This window comes from Dryobates pubescens, chromosome 6 (assembly GCF_014839835.1).
Source record: "Dryobates pubescens isolate bDryPub1 chromosome 6, bDryPub1.pri, whole genome shotgun sequence".
Taxonomy (NCBI): Eukaryota; Metazoa; Chordata; class Aves; order Piciformes; family Picidae; genus Dryobates; species Dryobates pubescens.
In genome coordinates this window covers 23,069,001-23,089,246 of record NC_071617.1, presented here as the reverse complement: position 1 = coordinate 23,089,246, position 20,246 = coordinate 23,069,001, and the positions used below count along the sequence as shown (strand labels likewise).

The window sequence follows — 20,246 nt, the reverse complement described above, 5'->3', positions numbered from 1 at the left end:
AGCCTGAGACTGTGTCCTCTTGTTCTGGTACTGCTTGCCTGGGAGAAGAGACCAACATCCATCTGTCTACAACCTCCCTTCAGGTAGTTGTAGAGAGTAATAAGGTCACCCCTGAGTCTCCTCTTCTCCAGGCTAAGCAAACCCAGCTCCCTCAGCCTCTCCTCGTAGGGCTTGTGTTCCAAACCCCTCACCAACTTTGTTGCTCTTCTCTGGACTCGTTCCAGCAAGTCAACAAGCCCAAGACTTCTTTCATAAAGCCTGAGAACCAGAAATTCAAAAGTACAGTCTCTACTTCTGAAACATTTGTTTTTATCTACAATGAAATGAGAAGCTATGAAACATGGGAGAGCTGCTTGGGTGCACATGTACAGCGAGACTTGACACTGCCAAAACACCTATAGTCAGGCCTTTCTAAGTTCCACGGTTAATTTTTTTCAAAAAACAAAATGACAAAAACTCCACACAAACAAAAACCCAAACAGCCTTCCCTCTCATAAATCACTCGCTGCAACTGGTCAAAATTTGCTTCCGTTTCACGAAAATATCTAGTCCCCCACATCACCTCCTAGTGACTGGCTAGTAAGGAACAAATGAGGAACCAAATACAGGCAGTCTAAGACACAGACAATCACACCATGTGGTACCAAAGTACATGTCCAATAGCCAGCAATGTAGAATGCTGAGACAAAGGACAAAGAAACCTCCAAATCTGTGTGATGCAGTGTCAGACAGGAAGCCTCACGTCTTGACAAAACTCTCCAGATTATGAAACCATGTAACCTTACCAGAACTCGAAGAGATGATGATCTTACATGCCTGTTGATCTCATCTACCCACTGATGACAAATAGAACTTGGAGAAATTATCAGAGTTGCTCCTGTAGGAACTGGTTTCATTGCCACAAGACAATGGGGACAGTAGAAAGGCTTGATCTTTAGGTTTTCTTCTTTGTAGTTTACACATTCTGCATGCTGCCATAAGTAACATTTCAGGCACTGCACACGAGCTTTATAGTCAGCCAATCCAAGCTCACCACAGATGCATTCAAAACGATACTCAGAGGTGTTAAATGGAAATACAGAACTGCTATGTTGTACACTACTACTGGCATGTTCTTGGGAACGTGAGGACTGGTCATGTGGGACTTCCTGACAGACATCAGCTGTAGTTTTAGAAACACCAAAATTGACCTGACTGCTCGTGTCACTGGAGACAAGAAGGCTGCCATGCGAATCAGGAGACCTTGAGACCGCAGCTTCCTGCTGAACATTATCATCTTTTACAGAGTTCTCATGATTCAATTCAGATTTGTTGTTACTTTTGCTAGTTGTACAATAATCATGTTCTTCCATGGTGATATCCACCCGTAACGGGGTTTTTAAGACATTTTCAGAAGCGACATCACTATTTCTTGATTCTTTGGTTTGGGTTTTAGCATCATTCAGCTGCTTCTTCTGAATGCTTTCTGAAGTCCTTGCTATCTACAAAGTAAAATTAACAAATAATGTCAGACTTTCTCTGCACCTTTTTTTTTTCCTTTAATGCACAAACATATCAAGATTTAGTTTATGTTTACCAGCATTTAAAACACAACTCCAGATCTGCCAGCCTGCACATTATTTTAAAAGATCTAGGATAGATGTAGTTAATACTTTAACCCCACATTTGATGTTTATGCTTTAGCTTCTTTGTTCATTAAGGAAAATGCTGTAGTTTTTGTCAATTTTGTCAATAAGCCCGTATCACTGAAATAGTGCATGCAGACAACACAGCACTAAGTCAAGTGTTTCCAACATTTTTGAAGTGTTTTACCTTCTCTTTGTTTTTTTCTCTCCTCTTCTGTTCCTTGTAATTTTTCCCCAGCTTGAAAGATCCAGCCAGACCATGTCCTCTGACTTGCTCTACTACTTGCTCTGCAATTAGTTTTTCTAGAGTCCTTTTGAGAAGTCGTCTATTTCTCTGTATGTCATACCTATATATAGCACTGATGTATTTAAATATTGCAATAATGGATGCTCCTTTCTTCACATTCATTTCCTTTACAGCTGCTAATATCATTACTCGTAAGCCTATACATAGAATCAAAGCAAAAAAGACTTTACAGCTCACAAAGTGGAAGTTACCTCAGAGAACACCTATCAAGGGAACTCTAAACACTGTGTTCATCTAAAAAATACATTTAAAAAACCAGGCAGCAGTTTTGACAATACTTTACTTGAGGCACCCTTAAAAATCACAATTTTTCAGTGATTCTAAGACAATATTGAGTAGCACTAGAAATAAGTTACTCAATTTTCTCACTGAGCTTGAAAACCGCAGTGTATTTCGGCTGAATGCATAAACTGTCTTACAATGACCTTTAGTTACATGGAGCTCTGTGGGACAGAGCACTGATCTGGAAGCTTTAAAATGTCTATCACTTCTTTGCAGCATACAATTCTGTATCACAGTGCTCACCAAAATAATCACTTCATTCTGCTAAAGAGTAGCCTTGAAGTTAGGATCAGTGGCCAAAATAAGACATATGAGAAAAGAAAAATGCACTGAAAAAAGTTATCAGAAATACTTACTGGGATATTGTATTTTTTCCTTCAATTTAAGCTCCATTTCCCTTGGTATTTTCTTTTTATTTCCTTCTAAAGGTTGAGGTGGAACAAAGTAGTTTACGAGTTTACCCTAGTGCAGACAACATTTAATAGTTATTAGCTCATGTCTCTTCACAGTAATTCTGAACTTCATTAACTTCTTTTTTTTCAGCACATCCGACATTTTATATTTGAAGATGAGACAAATACAGATGATGAAGTGCCTTCTGAATGACTGGAATACTGCCTTTTAACCACAGGCAAACATCATATAATTCTGTTCCCAAAGATCTGAAAATATCAGCTAAGATGTCTGTCCCAGATACTCACATCTGAATGTTTCATAACTTCAGCGCACCATAAAGCTATGTGCTATAGTCCAAAAGCTATTGCGGCCAGTTGATGTCCAGATGCTTTAGTGTTAATACTTTTCTCTTACACTCCTTATGCTGACCCTCTGATACATTCAAGAAGAAACATATTCTCTGAGAATAGGGTCTTTTTAACTGATAAAATTAGAAGCAACTGATAAAATACAAGATCATTATGTACAGATATTTTTTGAAACAGACTGCCATGAATTCAAAAGGATGGAACCCACAGAAATGGTATGAGTTTACGTAAGGATAAAGATTCTTTCCCTTTAGAGAAAATGTTTGGTTTTAATTAATGTGCTACATTTCCTCAGGATACATGAAAAGGAAAGTAAAAAGATAGAAAATTGCTGCTAAATCAGCCCTTATCTGAAATAGAGGGGGAACAGAAATCTTCATTCATTCACTGAGTTTAAATCATCCCTAGTTTAGCATGGACTGCATCTCTAATGGATGTTTGATACTCATCCATACAGTGAAGTGGAGAACGATTTCCAACATAGTATACTGAATTATATATTTGTAAATGCTGTAGTGCATGTCAACTACCAAAAGCCTATTAACAGCATGGTTGCCTACTAACATCCTCTAACAATGGCAAACTATCAATTATTTCTCTTGCAAACTATTCCATTATCTATGCTACCAAGTATCACACAAAGCAAAAATTTCCACTGTACTTTAATCCATCTTTAAATCCGGACTTCTATAAAGCAGAAAGCAATAAACTCAAGAGAAGAAGTGCATTTCCATTAATTCTGAAAAAGTATTTTCTTCATACTAAATCTTAACCTGGTTTTCTTACCTCAGGTAACATCAGATCATCTTGTTTAATGTCTGGTCGGGTATGAGTCAGAATGAGAGCCAACACTTCCACTGTTTTTCCAAGACCCATCTCATCTGCCAAAATACCTCCAGGCCACTGAGGTCCAGCACTCGGATATTCACGGATAATACTAAAATCCAAGTACATTGGCAAATGAAAGTCAGTAACTACAGAACGGTGTAACAAAGAACGTGTTCAGGGATACACAGCACAGCCTCAGCAAGCAAAAGTCTGTAAGGTGAGACATTATCTTTTATTAGATAAACTGAGCTTGACAAAAGCTAGCAAGCTTTTTGGGTATACAAAGCCTCGCAAAGAATACCCACGCCAGATGTAGATGGTTTTGCATTTTTTCCCCTCCTAACAGGCCTTGCTAACTTTAGCACATCATTACATTAGAGTCAAGCAAAAAAAGGGTTTATACTTACATGTTAAAGATCTGAAAGCTATATAGATTAATTTAAAAAAAGGCAAACTCACTATCAGAAGGTTCTATTCTAACCAATTAATGAGAAAAATGCAACGTGACTAGTACTGCAACACCCAACATTAATAAAAAGCCTCCTTCCTTTAAATTTTAAAAACACTGGACCAGAAGGTTGAAGCCTCCAATGCTCTCAGTTTTTAAAATGTTAATCTTTAAAGCACAAATTTGCACTACAATTTTTAAAACAAGACAAAAATCAAACCTTTAAGATTTAAGGATTTAGGTACTTACCTGTGCATCAAATATTCTAGTTTGCCCTTTTTTAACTTTCTTTCTTTCTTAATTTAAAGATAACACTGTTTTAACTCTAGTTGCTAATGGAAAAGTGACAGTTATGGACTATTTTCTGCCCTGCACGTAAAAGATGCCAGTAAGGCTTTCAAAAAGTACAACTTGAAGTACTCTCAGAAAGAGATGACTGTAAAAACTTACCAGCCAGTGAATGGATTATAGTAGATTTTTACTCCATCCAGAGCGCTGACCTCCCTCCATAAGAAGTGCAGTGCATTTTCTATGGAGAAAGAGTTGATGTTACTATTATGAGGTTTTGCTATGAACAGCACACTACTTAGAACTGCCTTATTGTGACATTTATAGACAAAAAGCAGTGCTTCATGACCAGCAAGATACATCAACTGCTCTTCAGCAAAGTTTAGTTCCTCACTTAGTGTACTACCCAAACAGCAGCTTTTATAAAATTGGTAATGAAATAATTAACAAAGGTTCTACTCAAATAGCAAGAAAACATTACTGCTGACAATACAATATCACTATCCTCAATTATGCAAGTGTTCCAGATTCATATACTTGCCATCACATGGAGTGTTTGTGTGGTTCTCTTGGTGAAGCATCCAGTTCACAGCCTCACTTTGGTATGGCCTCAGAATAGGAATTAATGCAGGATGCTGCACATCCTCTCTCAGTAAGTGGATATCCTGCTGATGGGTATGCCTTACAAAGTCATAAAGCTCTTCAATATTTTGTCGCTCTAGTTCCATGTCAGATTCTTCCTCATCTTCCTCCAGCTCATCTGCATATACCAAGCCATCCAAGACACATGTTAACAGTAAATTTTGGTCAACGTTTCAGTAAATTTTACTGCAACATATTTAGTTAATACATGAAAGCAAACAAAGCAAAACACCATTGAAATGTGTGTCATGACTGCACCTGACTCAGCTGGCAGCAGCAGGAAACAATGAGCACTACTTCCCTAAAAGTTGAGATCAACATGCTATGGCAATCACAGAAGTATATACAACCACCAAACCTCTTCCTTTATAATATAGGGATAGAATGACCAGACTTTATTAAATAAGGCCTTCTACTAAATATTTCCACTGATATGGAATCACAAATAATTCACATTTTAAGTTTTAACATGGCTCAGTGATCTTACAGAAAGGGAAAAAACACAGTGGGTTGCCAAGGATTTGTACGTTTTTCATTAAACAAAGCCCTTCTTGATTAAAAAGAACCCAGGAGATTCTCTTCAGTGACCTTATCCATCTGGATAAGAAAATTGTAGCAGTAGGACAACGCTAACTTCTCATCACTTGCATCATTGCAAAACTCAGACAAGTCACACTTTAGAAATTAAAATTCCTTCTTAAGACATGTACCCTCTAGGACAGAAGGTCTAGCCTTCCTTTCTACCCTCTAGAAGAGAAGGCCTTGTGCTTATGTATTTTTCCACAGACTTCAAAGCAGTGTAAAACAAAAAAATATCATGAAAAATTCAAAGGTAGGAAACTGATGAGGAAGAAGACTTCACGGCCTAAAATTAGAAACATCAGCACCAGATGTACAATTCTACAGTTCAAAGGAAGATGCTAGCCTTAGCTGGTAGTGGAGATAAAGTCCTCTTGGAGAATTATTCTCTAGAAAAACCAACCAACCAAAAAAACCAAACCAACAAAGCAACCCAAATTTAGAAGCAAGTTCATTCCAGCATTTTCAGCACACAGTGACCGTAAGGTATATTCAAAAGTCTAATACACTGATAAAAAGAAAAACCATCTAATGGCAGGGACAATTAAATTATAATGCCTCCTGCTAAAAAAGAGACGTACTTGGCACAAATGCCAGATAGGTCTACCTCAAAATAGTGTTTGGAGACTATTAGGACTTTATTCCATAGTAAACAAAAGCTTTCTTTCATTCAAATGAATGTGAAGGTGAAGAATGGTTTCCAAAACAAACAGCAGGAAGTTATGCGCCTTTCGTGTGACAGTCATCAGTGCCCTCCCCTAAACCTTTTTAGTCAATAGAACAATTCCAGTGCTTCACAAGGGAAAATTCTGAAAAACATGAAGTTTCTATAAATTCATAAAAACTGTACATGTAAAGAAGGCAACCAGAGTGCACATATGGGGTTATTAATGTTCCAGCTAAACATAAAGCACCAAGCAGAGCATACATAGAATAAACCAGGTTGGAAGAGACCTTCAAGATCATCGCGTCCAACCCATCAACCAATCCAACACCACCCAAACAACTAACCCACAGCACCAAGCACCCCATCAAGTCTTCTCCTGAAAACCTCCAGTGATGGCGACTCCACCACCTCCCCAGGCAGCCCATTCCAATGGGCAATCACTCTTTCTGTATAGAACTTTTTCCTAACATCCAGCCTGAACCTCCCCTGGCCCAGCCTGAGACTGTGTCCTCTTGTTCTGGTACTGGCCGCCTGGGAGAAGAGACCAACATCCATCTGTCTACAACCTCCCTTCAGGTAGTTGTAGATAGTAATAAGGTCACCCCTGAGTCTCCTCTTCTCCAGGCTAAGCAACCCCAGCTCCCTCAGCCTCTCCTCGTAGGGCTTATACAACTATACATACTACACAAATTGTACGAAGGGACCCCCTCACACACATTTCTCACTTCATGGAAAGAATTGAGAAATTAAGAGTAATTACAGAGTATAAATTTGAACAATTAAGTTGATCTATGTCCTGGTTTGAGAACAACCCTTAACAATCTGTAGTGACACTTACCATCATACTTGCTAAAGTAATAGGTTCTACAGCTCACATTTCAAAGCATACTAAATTGACTTCTCTATTAGAAATTCATCCAGAATTTTACACAGGAGCAAAGATCACAATATGCTTCAAATAGAATATTTTTCACACAACTGGATAGGTTTTGCCCATCCCTTTCTCATTTTTTTCATTCTCTCAGAGATTTTTTTTTTTCTTATTAAATGGTTCCATGCACCATAGGGATATTTAAAAGGATGCTAAGGAAGTTTACTTCTCTGTTACTTATTAAACAATGATAGGTTGAAGCTCAAGCGGGCAGACTTAGACTAGATATTAGGAAGAAATGCTTTACAGTGAGGGTGCTGAGACACTGGAACAGGTTGCCCAGGAAGGTCATGGATGCCCCCTCCCTGGTAGTGTTCAAGGCCAGGTTAGACAAGGCCTTGAGCAATCTGGTCAAGTGGAAGGCGTCCCTGCCAAGGCCACAGGGATCAGAATTAGATTCTCTTTAAGGTCCCTTCCAAACCAAACCATTCTATGAATCCATGAATATTTAATTATGTTTTCAGCCACTTAAACACGTAATTCAATTACAAAGCTTTCGCCTCAGTATTTCTTACCTCTGAGAAACAGATGCTATTGTACTATAACAATTTTCTGATGCTTTATAATCAAGTATTCTACTTAATTCCTTCAGTGACTGAACTGAATTTTGGCTACTGCATCTGCATTAGAACCTTTCCATTTTAGCTGTAGTGCAGTGTGGTGGGTTGAACCACCCCACCCCCAAAATTTAAATTTGCCAGTCCAGCTCAGTTGGAAGCCAATGAAAACTGTATTTACAAGCAAAACTACAGTCTACAGCAGAATACAATGCATATGGAGAAAATATACAGTATTTACAATATTTACAGGTATCTACAATTAGTGAACAGCACAAGGATTCCCCAAAGACCAGGGAAAGCTAACAGTTTCTCCCTCCCTGCCGCCTCCTACCCCCCCATATGAAAAAAAAAGGAACAAGGAGCAGAGAGATGTTAGACTTGGCCAAAACAATGCAGACAAGGTCAAGCACAAGCAAGTTAGCATCTCCCAGAGAAAAGAGGCAGGAAGAAACAGAAGTTGTTTTGGTACAACTAGTTTAAGTCCTGTATCTTTCCAATAGCATTATTTAGAATTATCATTATTTTCCTTTTTACACCTAATAGTGATTTATTTCTATTCTACTACTTTCTGTTCAAGATCTGTGAAAAATTTTTAAAGGCATAGCCTAAAACTACAACACGCAGTGTCCAAATTGCAGTATGAGAACACCTACATCAAAGAAAATGAATCTTCCTTCCCTTTATTCTAGATTAGTGGAAAACTTGTTGCTTTACATTTAGCATTAAAAATACCATAGAAAAAAATCCTCTTTGAACAAAAGTTGAATGAAAATGGTGTACGGTACATGCTCTTGACATGCCATCAGTATGCCATATGCTCCATGTCATGGAACATATGGCACACAACAAGACACCATGAGAAAACAAACACCAAAACACTGTGAACTCAGCATTCACTAGAAAAAAACAAACAAACACCAAAACCCAGCAGTTAAACAGATATTTTCTTCTTCTTTTTTTTATTTTATTAAGATAAATGTGTAAATACTATGGTTTTTTTCCATACTGAGAAAGCAGATAGCTGGCTCTACAAGTGATTTATGCATGTGTGTTCGCTGAAGCAACAAGACATAACACGTAACATTGCACAGCAAATAAAATATACAAGCTATTATAAAACTATTTATTAAAATGAATAAAAATCCATCTTTGTAAACAAATGTCTCATAAAATTGGTTAACTCTCCAATTAACATTTGCAAATCATGAAGCTTCTGCATATTAAATATTTTGCAACTCTTTGGCACCTATTGTATATTTGGTTTAACTTAAGATGGAATTCTGCACACAGTATGGGTAACAAACAAGAGGAAATGGGAGCCTTGGTTCACCAGGAAAACGATGATGTTGTTGCCATTACAGAAACATGGTGAGACGATTCACGCAATTGGAGTACTGCACTGGATGGTTACAAGCTCTTTAGGAAAGACAGGCAAGGGAGAAGAGGAGGAGGGGTGGCCCTGTACATTAAGGAACCTCTTGATGCCTCAGAAACTGAGGTAGAGGATGAAAGAATTGAATGCCTGTGGGTTAAAATCAGAAGGAAGGCTAACAAAACTGACATCCTGGTTGGAGTCAGTTATAGACCACCCAACCAGGATGAAGAGGTTGATGAATTATTCTGTAAGCAGCTGGAGGCTGTCTCAAAATCACCAGACCTTGTCCTTGTGGGCGACATTAACCTGTCAGCTGCTGGGAACTTAACTCAGCAGAAAGGAGGCAGTCCAGAAGGTTCTTAGAGTGTATGAAGGACACCTTCTTGACACAGCTGTTATGTGAGCCTACCCAGGGTCAAGCCCCGCTTGACCTGCTATTCTCAAATAGAGAAGGGCTGGTGGGAGATGTGATGGTAGGAGGCTGTCTAGGATGCAGCAACCATGAGGTAGTGGAGTTTTCAATATGCAGGGAAATAAGGAAGAGCAATAACAGAACCCTTACTTTGGACTTCCAGAGGGCAAACTTCAGCTTGCTCAAGCAACTAATTCGGAGAGTACCCTGGGCAGCAGCCCTTAAGAACAAAGGGGTCCAGGATGGTTGGACCTACTTCAAACAGGAGCTCTTGAAAGCACAGAAACAGACTGTGCCCATGTGCTGAAAGATGAGCTGGCGGGGAAGGTGACCAGCCTGGATGGGCAAGCAGCTCCTGAAGGAATTAAGGGGAAAAAAGAGGATGTATTGCCTTTGGAAAGGGGGGGAGGCAACTCGTGATACACTTAAGGATGTTGTTAGATCATGTTGGAGAAAAATTAGAGAGACAAAAGCCCAGTTAGAACTTAAGCTGGCCTCTGCTGTGAAAGACAATAAAAACCATTTTAATAAATATATTAATGCTGAGAAGTGAGGCAAGAAGAACCTCCACTCTTCACTGGACCTGGAGGGGAACATTGTAACTAAAAATGAGGAAAAGGCTGAGGTACTAAATACCTTCTTTGCCTCCATTTTCAACAGTAAGGCAGAAGGACTTCAGGATAACTGGCCTCAAACTGGTAGAGGGGTCAGGGAGCAGTATAATCCCCCTGAAATCCATGAAGAAGTAGTTAGGGACTTGCTGAGCCACTTGGATTCTCACAAGTCCATGGGACCAGATGGCATCCATCCTAGGGTGCTGAGAGAGCTGGCTGATGAGGTGGCCAAGCCTCTCTTCATCATTTACCACCAGTCCTGGCTCACCAAAGAGGTTCCAGATGACTGGAAACTGGCCAGTGTGAGGCTCATCCACAAGAAGGGTTGGATGGAGGAACCTTTAAACAACAGGCCTGTCAGCCTGACCTCAGTGCCAGGAAGGATTATGGAACAGGTCATCTTGGGGGCAATCACAGCACACATCCAGGATGGACAAGGGATCAGGCCCAGACAGCATGGATTTAGGAAGGGCAGGTCCTGCCTGACCAACCTGATCTCCTTTTATGATCAGGTGACCGCTGGTGGATATGGGGAAGGCTGTGGATGTAGTCTGCCTGGACCTCAGCAAGGCCTTTGACACCATCCCCCAGAGCAAACTCCTGGCCAAGCTGTCAGGCCATGGCTTGGACAGCAGCACTCTGTGCTGAGTTAGGAACTGGCTGGATGGCTGAGCCCAGAGAGTGGTGGTGAATGGTGCCACATCCAGCTGGCAGCCAAGTCACTAGTGGTGTGCCCCAGGGATCAGTGCTGGGCCGGATCCTGTTCAGTATCTTTATTGATAATCTGGATGAGGGGATTGAGTCCACCATTAGTAAGTTTGCAGACGACACCAAGTTGGGGGGAGGTGTTTATCTATTAGAGGGTAGGAGAGCTCTGCAGAGGGACTTTGAGAGGCTGGACAGATGGGCAGAGTCCCACATAATGGCATTTAACAAGTCCAAGTGCTGGGTTCTACACATTGGCCACAACCACCCCATGCAGTACTACAGGCTGGGGACAGAGTGGCTGGAGAGCAGCCAGGCAGAAAGGGACCTGAGGGTACTGGCTGACAGTAGGCTGAACATGAGCCAGCAGTGTGCACAGGTGGCCAAGAAGGCCAATGGCATCCTGGCCTGCATCAGAAATAGTGTGGCCAGCAGGAGCAGGGAAGTTGGTCTGCCCCTGTACTCATCACTGGTTAGGCTACACCTTGAGTATTGTGTCCAGAGAAGGGCCCCGGGCCCCTCAATTCAAGAAAGATGCTGAGTTGGTCAAATGCGTCCCAGAGAAGGGCAACAAAGCTGGTGAGGGGTTTGGAGCATAAGCCCTATGAGGAGAGGCTAAGGGAGCTGGGGTTGTTTAGCCTGGAGAAGTGGAGGCTCAGGGAAGACCTCTACAACTACTTGAAAGGAGCTTGTACACATGTGGGGGTTGGTCTCTTCTCCTAGGCAACCTGCACCAGAACAAGAAGACACAGTCTCAAGCTGTGCCAGGGGAAGTTTAGGCTGGAGGTGAGGAGAAAGTTCTTCACAAAAAGAGTAATTGGCCACTGGAATGGGCTGCCCAGGGAAGTGGTGGAGTCACCATCCCTGGTGGTGTTCAAAAAAAGACTGGATGTGCCACTTGAAGCCATGGTTGAGTTACTCAGGAGGTGTTAGGTATTAGGTAATAGGTTGGACTTGATGATCTCTGAAGTCTTTTCCAACTTATTAATTCTATGGCTCTTTCCACAATGTCTCAAAACCATCCACAAGGATATTCATGGTACAAGTACGTTAAGGTTTATTTCTATTTCCACAGCCTCTGGTTTGCTTACATCATTTAGATGGCATTCATTAGCATAAACCCAGTACTATACTTTTGTTTTATGCTATATCAAAATGTATATACTGAACAACAGTCAAAAACATTAACAGTTGGCAACAAAGGTCTTATGAACCTGAGACAGCCACATGCCTTCTGAAAAAGTAAGGTGAAGGGGTAACAACCCAGTCACTCAGGTCCACATTCTTGCTCCAGTAACTTTGAGGGGGATGTCTTCCCTTTCAGAAGCTATATTGCTGGGTATCACTTGTAACATACACTGAACCACACAGGCCATAAAAGTCTGTCTTTGAGTGTACTGAGAATAAATGCTCTGTGTTCCAGCAGAAAATTATTATTGATCTCAAAAAAATAATTTAAAAAAATTAATAAAAAATCATTGTTCACTTTGTCCATAAACAATCACTTTCCCCAGTGAGAAGATGCTCAGAAAACTGTGCTTCCTGCTGTAGCATTACCATATTTGAGCACTCTTTCATATGCTTTAGTGATGTCAACTCTATGAATTCTGCTGCTAATGCATTTATGAAAATATATTTTCCTAATACATTTAAAAATTATTATTATACATTTCCATATCTTAAACTGTTTACTCTCCAGGCTTCCCTTTTGGATCTGCTTTATTGTGTTTTTAAAGCTAAACTGACAAATTTGCTTCAGCCGAATTACTTCAGATTTTTGAAGTATGACTTCTTGTCTCTTCCCTTCCCCACATACTTCTACTGGCCCTTCTCTTCATGCATCTCAAGTCTTTTCTAGCAGTTGCACATTAGTTCTTTGCAGAAGGCATGAATGTACAGAATTTATTCTATTAGCTCTTCCTTTTACTTTTTCTGCAGCAAGCTGCCTAACTTCTAATTAACTCTGCCTTATGAATTTAAGTAGTTATACAGGAGGTTCTAATCTCCTATTGCTTCAGCAAAATCACTGAAACCCAGTATATGACAGTCACTGTTTCCAAGTCAGTCTTCAACTAACATTATGAATATAACCTACACTCAAGAACAAGACAATGGGTGTTTTTTAAGTTTCCTAAGTCATCACACTATAAAGTGATCATTGATCACCTTAAAAATCTGTGTAAGTACTGAGTATAATGTGGTAAATACATCTTCAGCTCCCAAATGGTAACAACGTTTGTATTATAAATTGCGGTGATATGTTCTTAAAACCGTCATAAAAGTGCATTTTGTAGTAGTTTACATCATAACTGCTTTACAGTATAAATCAAATAAATTCTACTGCTATAGTTGTGTGTTAAGCACCAAATTAGGAAGAAAGGCTTTCAAAACTGAAATCCTGGTTCTTTTAAATAGCTCCTGTGTAACTTGGACAAGCTACTGCAGCCCTGTTCAAACAACCCAGACAAATCAGTGAAAATTGTATTTACTCACAAAAGGTAAGAACTCAAACTTTTATGTGCCTCAGGGGCTTATCTCTAGATAAGGAATATTCTACCTGTAATTTGACCAAAACTGATTAACATATGATTAATACTTAATCAGATAATAATATGGAGAGAATTAGTTAATATTACCTTGAAAGTTACTCTAGATGGTAGGAATAATTTCTTATTTTCCCTTACATTTAAAAATACCAAACCAAATATTAGCAAAAAAAAAATAATGAATTCATCAGCATTAAACTGAATCACTTTACCTGGAATTAAAAAACTATAAAACTTTTCCATGAGTTTTTGAATCAGCTGATTAGCTTTTTTCGGCCTTCCACCTCCATCGCTGAGAAACTCTGGTTTACTTAGCCCAGCTTCCAGAAGATAAATTCCAACCTGTGAAATGGTTACACAGTTATTCATTAAGTTGTTAGAATGAAAAGAATATTATAAACAGAAAGGTATGAAAGAAACAAGGCTCTGAAAATTAGCAGATGTAAACAGACACAAGAAATACACTAAAATCACCACATAGATGGTATTGTATATTGCAGCTAAAAACTTCTGTGATTTCTTTGGGTAGTGTATTAGTCACAGTGCAACAGTAAATCACATTTACAAAAAGCATGTGGAAACTACTTGTTTTCATTGCATTATAAAAATACACAGTAGCTGACAGACTTCATTGTTCAGAGGCTTGTGTATTTCCAAACAAAAAGTAACTTTTAAAAAGCATAACAAATACATGAACCCATACCTTTAAAGCTTGAGCCTCTCTAGGCCTTTGATAAAGTCCAATTATCTTTTTCTTTTGCAGCCATCTCAAGCCTTCCAATATTTCGCCACCTAAAGTTGGTTCCACCAAAATACATTGTTCATAAGAACCCATGTATTCTTTTGTTTCATTACTGTATTCTTCTTCACTTTTTTCATGAACACAGACCTGCAGCTGATCATCAGAATCTCCTCTCGTTAAAGTAAAGCCCCTTTCATGGAGTCCATCAGTTAGAATTTGCTCAGATGGAAGATGAAGGGCAAATTCTCCCAACAAGGCTTTCCAAGACCCATCTGCACGGTACGGCAAGACTGTAATATTTAGCTGTACTGACACAGGAGCCAAAGCAGAGTAAGAGTCCTCTTCATCATTAACTGTCAAAAACTTGACAGATTTTAAACCACTGCCTTCTTTTTGAAGGAGATCTTCATCAGTGCTATCATCATTTATAACAATAAAGGATGCAGAAGAAGAGCTTGGACCCGGAACATGGCCCTCATTACTCAATTCATCATCTAATGTTATCATCTCATTTCTCCGGTCTTCATGCATATCCCAGCAGAGCTTTTTCTTCTTCTCCTCATCCAGTTTTGATGGAGGTGCACATTTCCGACGACTACTCATTATGTTGCTTTCTCAACACTATTTTCAGTCCCTGCGAGATGAAATAAAGTCAGTCAGCAGTAAGTATTACAAAATCAAATGCCCACACCAAAATTTCACTGCAAAAGTTTTGGACACAGACATATGCATTAAGAAAATTAACTGTTCAAAAGAGTCTTAGTTTTACAGAGCCTCCCCTGTCCCTGTGCTGTTACACAAAGCTGGATATGAAGCATCTGCCTTGTACTCCATCATATCCATTTCACCAGACAGCCACAAAGATTCATAAAAATGCTACATTTCAGTTATTACTCAGAATCTTGTGGGACACCTATAAAATGATAACCAGAAAAATTCCTGAAAAGTGGAAGTGAAAAGAGATGGCAAAATAAACTCCACAAACTAAAGGGCAGGAAGTACAGGAGATTTTGGGGCAGGTGTGAGGAAAACAAGCACATACAACACCCTTCCTTTCAAAGTCTACACTGAGATGAAACTTCAAGTAAACTTGACACAGGGCTAGTCTGAGTCTGACAGTACATAAAACATGGTTTAGAGCCTAAGCTATCAAGCTCTGTCCTTAGAAGTTTCTAATGACCTTTCTACTAGTACTGGATACTTTATTTTCCCAGGAAGCTGTGCATCTTGGTTTCTGGATATACAAATTGCTTGCAGAGGAGACCCTACTTATCCTATTGTTCATTCCATTGGGATCAATCAGCAAATTAAATGCATTGTCTTACTAATTTTGACTAACTGCAAAACTATGTCAAGATATACATGCAATTCCTTGACTGAACCTGGGCAGTGAAGAGATTTTGTGGATAAAATGCTAGAAAATAAAGTACAGACATAATACATACAGAGAGGCAGATTATGAAATATCAGACCCACCTGGGAAACTAGTAGCTACATACTCAAAACAACATGCTCATACTTAAATACCCAAACAAGTAGTGAACTTTTTGCCACACACACCCCCCTTCCAGCAACAGATTTATGACTTCACATTACAGCACTATCTTTGTCAGCAAAACCAGGAAAATATTGAGATATCCATGTCTATTCAGTTTCTGAATACATATTTTTAAGAAAAGTAAGAAATTGAGAGGCAAATAGTCTAAGCTACTAAATGCAAAGTGGTTTATGCTGGAATGGGGCAAAATTCCTAATTCTGAATAATTTTGAAGGGTCTTATGAAAAACAAAACAAAACAACAACAAAAAACCCTCTGATTTTTTTAATTAATGAAAGGCAAGAGAAACATTCAGGAATATAAAAATCTTGTGTTTCAGTTTCAGACACAACAGAATTAGGAAAGGAGAGTTTTTTTGAAATGATGCTCAGGCATACAGTGTTACTGACAGTAAATGAAGCAACCCCCAAAGGCAAGCATCACGGCACTGAGCTTAAACCAAAGAACGAATTATTCCTCCATCACCCACTCTGCATGTAACACATCAACTTCAGCATCACACTCCGACGAACAAAGCTAGAGGGAACTGCTCTGAGTAAAACCGTTTATAACTCCTATGGCCAGAAGACGAGTGCGTCTACAACGGGATGTAACAAACCCGCAAACTGAAGCACGGAAAGCAACCTGTAGAGGTATGGAGACCAGCGCTACCCCCGCGGCCTGCGCAGCAGCTGCGCTTCAGCGGTGCACAAGCACCACGCCAAGCAGCCCGCGGCCGCGATCCCCGGGCGACGGCCCTCCGCCCGCCCCGTCGCCAGAACACGGGCAGGTCTGGCTGTCCCTAATGAAGAAAGTTACTGAAAACTCGGAAAGGAGGCGCCAACAGTGGAGGAGCGTACTCAGCTACCACCGACACCTGCTACCGGAGAGGCTGGAAGAGGCTGCGGCTAGCCTGCCCACCGCCAGAACTCCCCGGTTACTGTACGGCCCTTGAGGCCAGGCGACAAATAAGCAGCCAGGCCAGAGCACCCACCACTAACCACAGGCACTTGTCCAGGCCCCTGGGCCGCCCAGCCCTGCCGTGGCCACTATGCCCTCCTGCAGCCGGCCGCGGCAAGGCCGCCCCGCCGCGCCATGGCCGGGAGGTCACCAGGCGCGCACGACGAACCGGCAAACAGGCTGACTGGCCACCACCCCCCTGAGCCCGGCGGACAGTCCCCCGCTGCGGCCCCTGGAGCCGCAGGGGTGAGCGGAGCCAACAACCAGCAACATACCGAAGGGGTAAGGCCGCTACGGCTACCCTCCCAGCGCGGCTCCTGCTCCGCTCGGAGCAGACCCTCTACCGACAGCAAAGAGTGAGGGTGCGAAGGCTCACGACCCCCGCCGCTGCTGGCGACGTCGGAAGGACCCCACGGCCGCCGAGGGGCGGAGCGGACACGGAAGATGCGCGCGCACCCGCCCTGGCCCGGCCGGCGGCCAATAGTACGTGAGGGAGATGACAGCTCTCCCCGCCCCTCGGGCCGGCGGAAAAAGCCTCGGCAGACGCGCTCGGTACCCTGGGCAAGGGGGCGGGCAAAAGCCTTTAGCGGGGCGAAGCTTGAAGAGCCGCTGTGGCGGTGCTTGTGGTCTCAGTGGTTGCGGCCGGGGACGGCTTGGTGCGGTCGTGTCCCTGCTTGCGGTCCCGTAGGTTCGTCCTTCTGCCCTGGGTAAAGCCTTCTAGTGTAGTGAGATAGATATGGAGCGGAATGGGCTGGGTTATGCCCGTCAAGACTGAGGCTGGAGAATATTGGGTAGGTTAAAACCTGGGTTAATGAGGTGTGTCAGGCATCTAGAAGAGGTGTTCATTTGAGGGGTGATGGTAGAAAGCCTTCAAATCCTCTTGGGAACCTCATGAAAAACCTCTGTGTGCTTTCATCATTTATAAGTCTGGTACAGAAACTTAAATCATGGAACTGAGGAGATGCCATCTTGTTTCTGTGGTGAATGATACATGGGAAAAACACACCAAGAAATTATTTTTGAAAATAGTGATGATGGTGGTAACCTTAATGCTTTCCATGAGGTGAAATGTTGAGAGAACAGAGGTCTGTAAAGGTCCATTAAGTCATGGGTCAAGTCATTCATAGAGTGAATTTCAGGACACTTAGTACTGCAAGAAAGTCAATTACATTTTTAACAGCAAATATCACTTCAGTAAAAACTATGAAAACATCATCTTGTGAACCATGCAGATAAACACTTGTGGTAGTTTTGGGCTACCTTTCTTTATTTTCCTTTTTTTACACCCAATAGTGATTTATTTGCATTTCACTACTTTTCTAAAGCTACTACAATCCACTCCTAAACAATTCCATTGGCTGCATTGTTTTGCTTAAGTCTAACAGCAGCTTTCTCTGCTCCTTTCTCCCTTCTTTGGGCAGGTGGCAGAAAAGGAGAAGCTAGTAGCTTCCCCTGGTCCTTGACAAGAATAGCGGGGTTCTTGTGTTGTTTGTTAATTGTAAATACTGTATATTTTGTACATATTCATTGTATTCCATTGTAGATTGTAGTTTTGCCTGTAAATACAGCTCTCATCTGTTTCCGCCTGAGCTGGTCTGGCAAAGTTGGGAGTGAAATTTCAACGTACCACAACACTTGTGGACATAGAGCAGCTGTAAATACATAAATTGGAAAGCCATTTACAATACGCTGTGGGTTGTTTTATTCTTACAGCAATCCTTTCAACCACTTGTTTGTCTTTACCAATTAATTCATTACTTGTCTGTGTCTCATTTTCTAGCATTTTCAGCCCTTTTGGAAGGATAAGGCCTGCATGAGTTCAGTGGAGCTGCTCAAAACCATGGTGTATCTTAGTGAAGGGAGTTTTCAGACCATTGGCCCTTACACTGTGATGGATTTTCTATTTTAATTTACAATGTTTTGTTTGCTATGTGAGCATTTGACATTCTTCTATGAAAATTCACTTTTAAATCATCACTCAGTGCTGCATTACAATGTTCTGTACATAACTACAGAACTAAGACAAAAGGGAAGATACTAAGTGTGCATTGTTAAGGGAATAACAGCAACTGAGGGATTGAAGAGTGAGCAAGCTTGTTTTATGGGAAGGTTTCAAGCTGGGTCCATGTCTTGATGGGGCCCAGGGCAGGGCTGTGAAGTGATGGAGACTGGACATTCAGTGGTATTACTGGGGCAGAAGCTGACAGCATCCAATGCTGATGTGGAGTCCTGGGCCATAGGGGTGCCTTGGGGGACCAGCAGGGACAGTCAGAGGTGGTTTTGCCCTGATGATGCTGATACGCATGAGAATTTGCTGGTGCTGCAGACACAGCTTTACTGCTAGCAATTTTTCCATCAACTATATGAAAAAAAAATTGGGGACATAGCAAAACTGCTAGCTTAACTTGTGCAGAAGGTTCTATCAATTCAAAAAGCTTAAGACCAGACCTGGACCACCCTGGGGACAGCTCACTATGAGTTGCCATCCTATGATCACACCCCCAGTGACCCATGCCTCCGAGTGTGCTGTGTCCTGGCACATTGGGTCTTTGCATCACAGCCTGCTAAGCTGGTGGCTTGGAGTTGCCTTGGAAGACTTGTCTTCTGAGGTCTTGCTAAAAGAGCCTCCTTTTATTATTTTTTTTTCTTTTTTAATAGAAGCATTTATTTTTGTATATGCCTTTTGGGATGTAGCTGGTTATGTGCTTCCACAGGAAATTAGGAAGCTACCATGTTTCACTCTTACCTCCTGGCATGTAGCCATATGCCTGGGTAGGCAGCTCACTTTAAAGGGATAATTCCCAGGTTTACTCTGCAAGATGCAAACATCAGATTTTCCCATCCTGAACTGGTTCTTTCAAATGATAGGAGTCAAGGCAGGCAGAAGACAACAACTCCCACCATGGTTACTGAGGTAAGGGAGTCAGTCTGGGGCAGCATGGATTCCCCCCATGTGGGACCTCAAATGTAGGACACTGCATGCAAATGTCCTGAACCAGCTATTGACAACCTGATGCTGTGAGGCCCACCAGTGACTGCTACTCATCCTTCTCCACTTTATGAACTCTGGGCTCTACTAACAATGGGAAATGGGAAAGAAAAGAGAAGTCTGACAGGTGGAACAATACCCCTTGCCTGCAGTCTGTAACCAAAAGGATTCTGGATTCTTGTCAATGTTTGTTCTGCTTAAATACAGACTGGGCACAGCTCCTTCCAAAATACCTTACATACAATATGGACTGTGCTGCTTGCCCAAAAATTAGCTTATGCCCACTGGCATGTCTTACAGAGGCTGCACAGGTGTATCCTAAAAGGCTTCATATAAGAATCTGTAATTGCTGTCAAATCTGATCCTCAGGTTAGCAATAGGAAACAGCTTTATAAATGGTCTGGAATCTACTAATGACAATAAATCTAGCAAGGAACATTGTGGT

General features: G+C 41.3%; 1 protein-coding gene across 1 annotated transcript in view; it reads right to left on the bottom strand.

Moving 5' to 3' along the window:
- Window positions 1–14,944, bottom strand: part of SHPRH (SNF2 histone linker PHD RING helicase) — a 52,480-nt gene extending 37,536 nt beyond the window's left edge. Inside the window, exons 1-8 of the mRNA XM_009908815.2 lie at window positions 14,277–14,944; window positions 13,786–13,915; window positions 5,084–5,302; window positions 4,705–4,783; window positions 3,765–3,915; window positions 2,571–2,676; window positions 1,813–2,069; window positions 786–1,481 (exon numbers count right to left, since the gene is read on the bottom strand). Coding sequence (XP_009907117.2) covers window positions 786–1,481; window positions 1,813–2,069; window positions 2,571–2,676; window positions 3,765–3,915; window positions 4,705–4,783; window positions 5,084–5,302; window positions 13,786–13,915; window positions 14,277–14,918 — 2,280 coding nt within the window. The 5' untranslated portion in view covers window positions 14,919–14,944. The remainder of the gene's footprint in view (window positions 1–785; window positions 1,482–1,812; window positions 2,070–2,570; window positions 2,677–3,764; window positions 3,916–4,704; window positions 4,784–5,083; window positions 5,303–13,785; window positions 13,916–14,276) is intronic.
- Window positions 14,945–20,246: the final 5,302 nt, after the last annotated feature.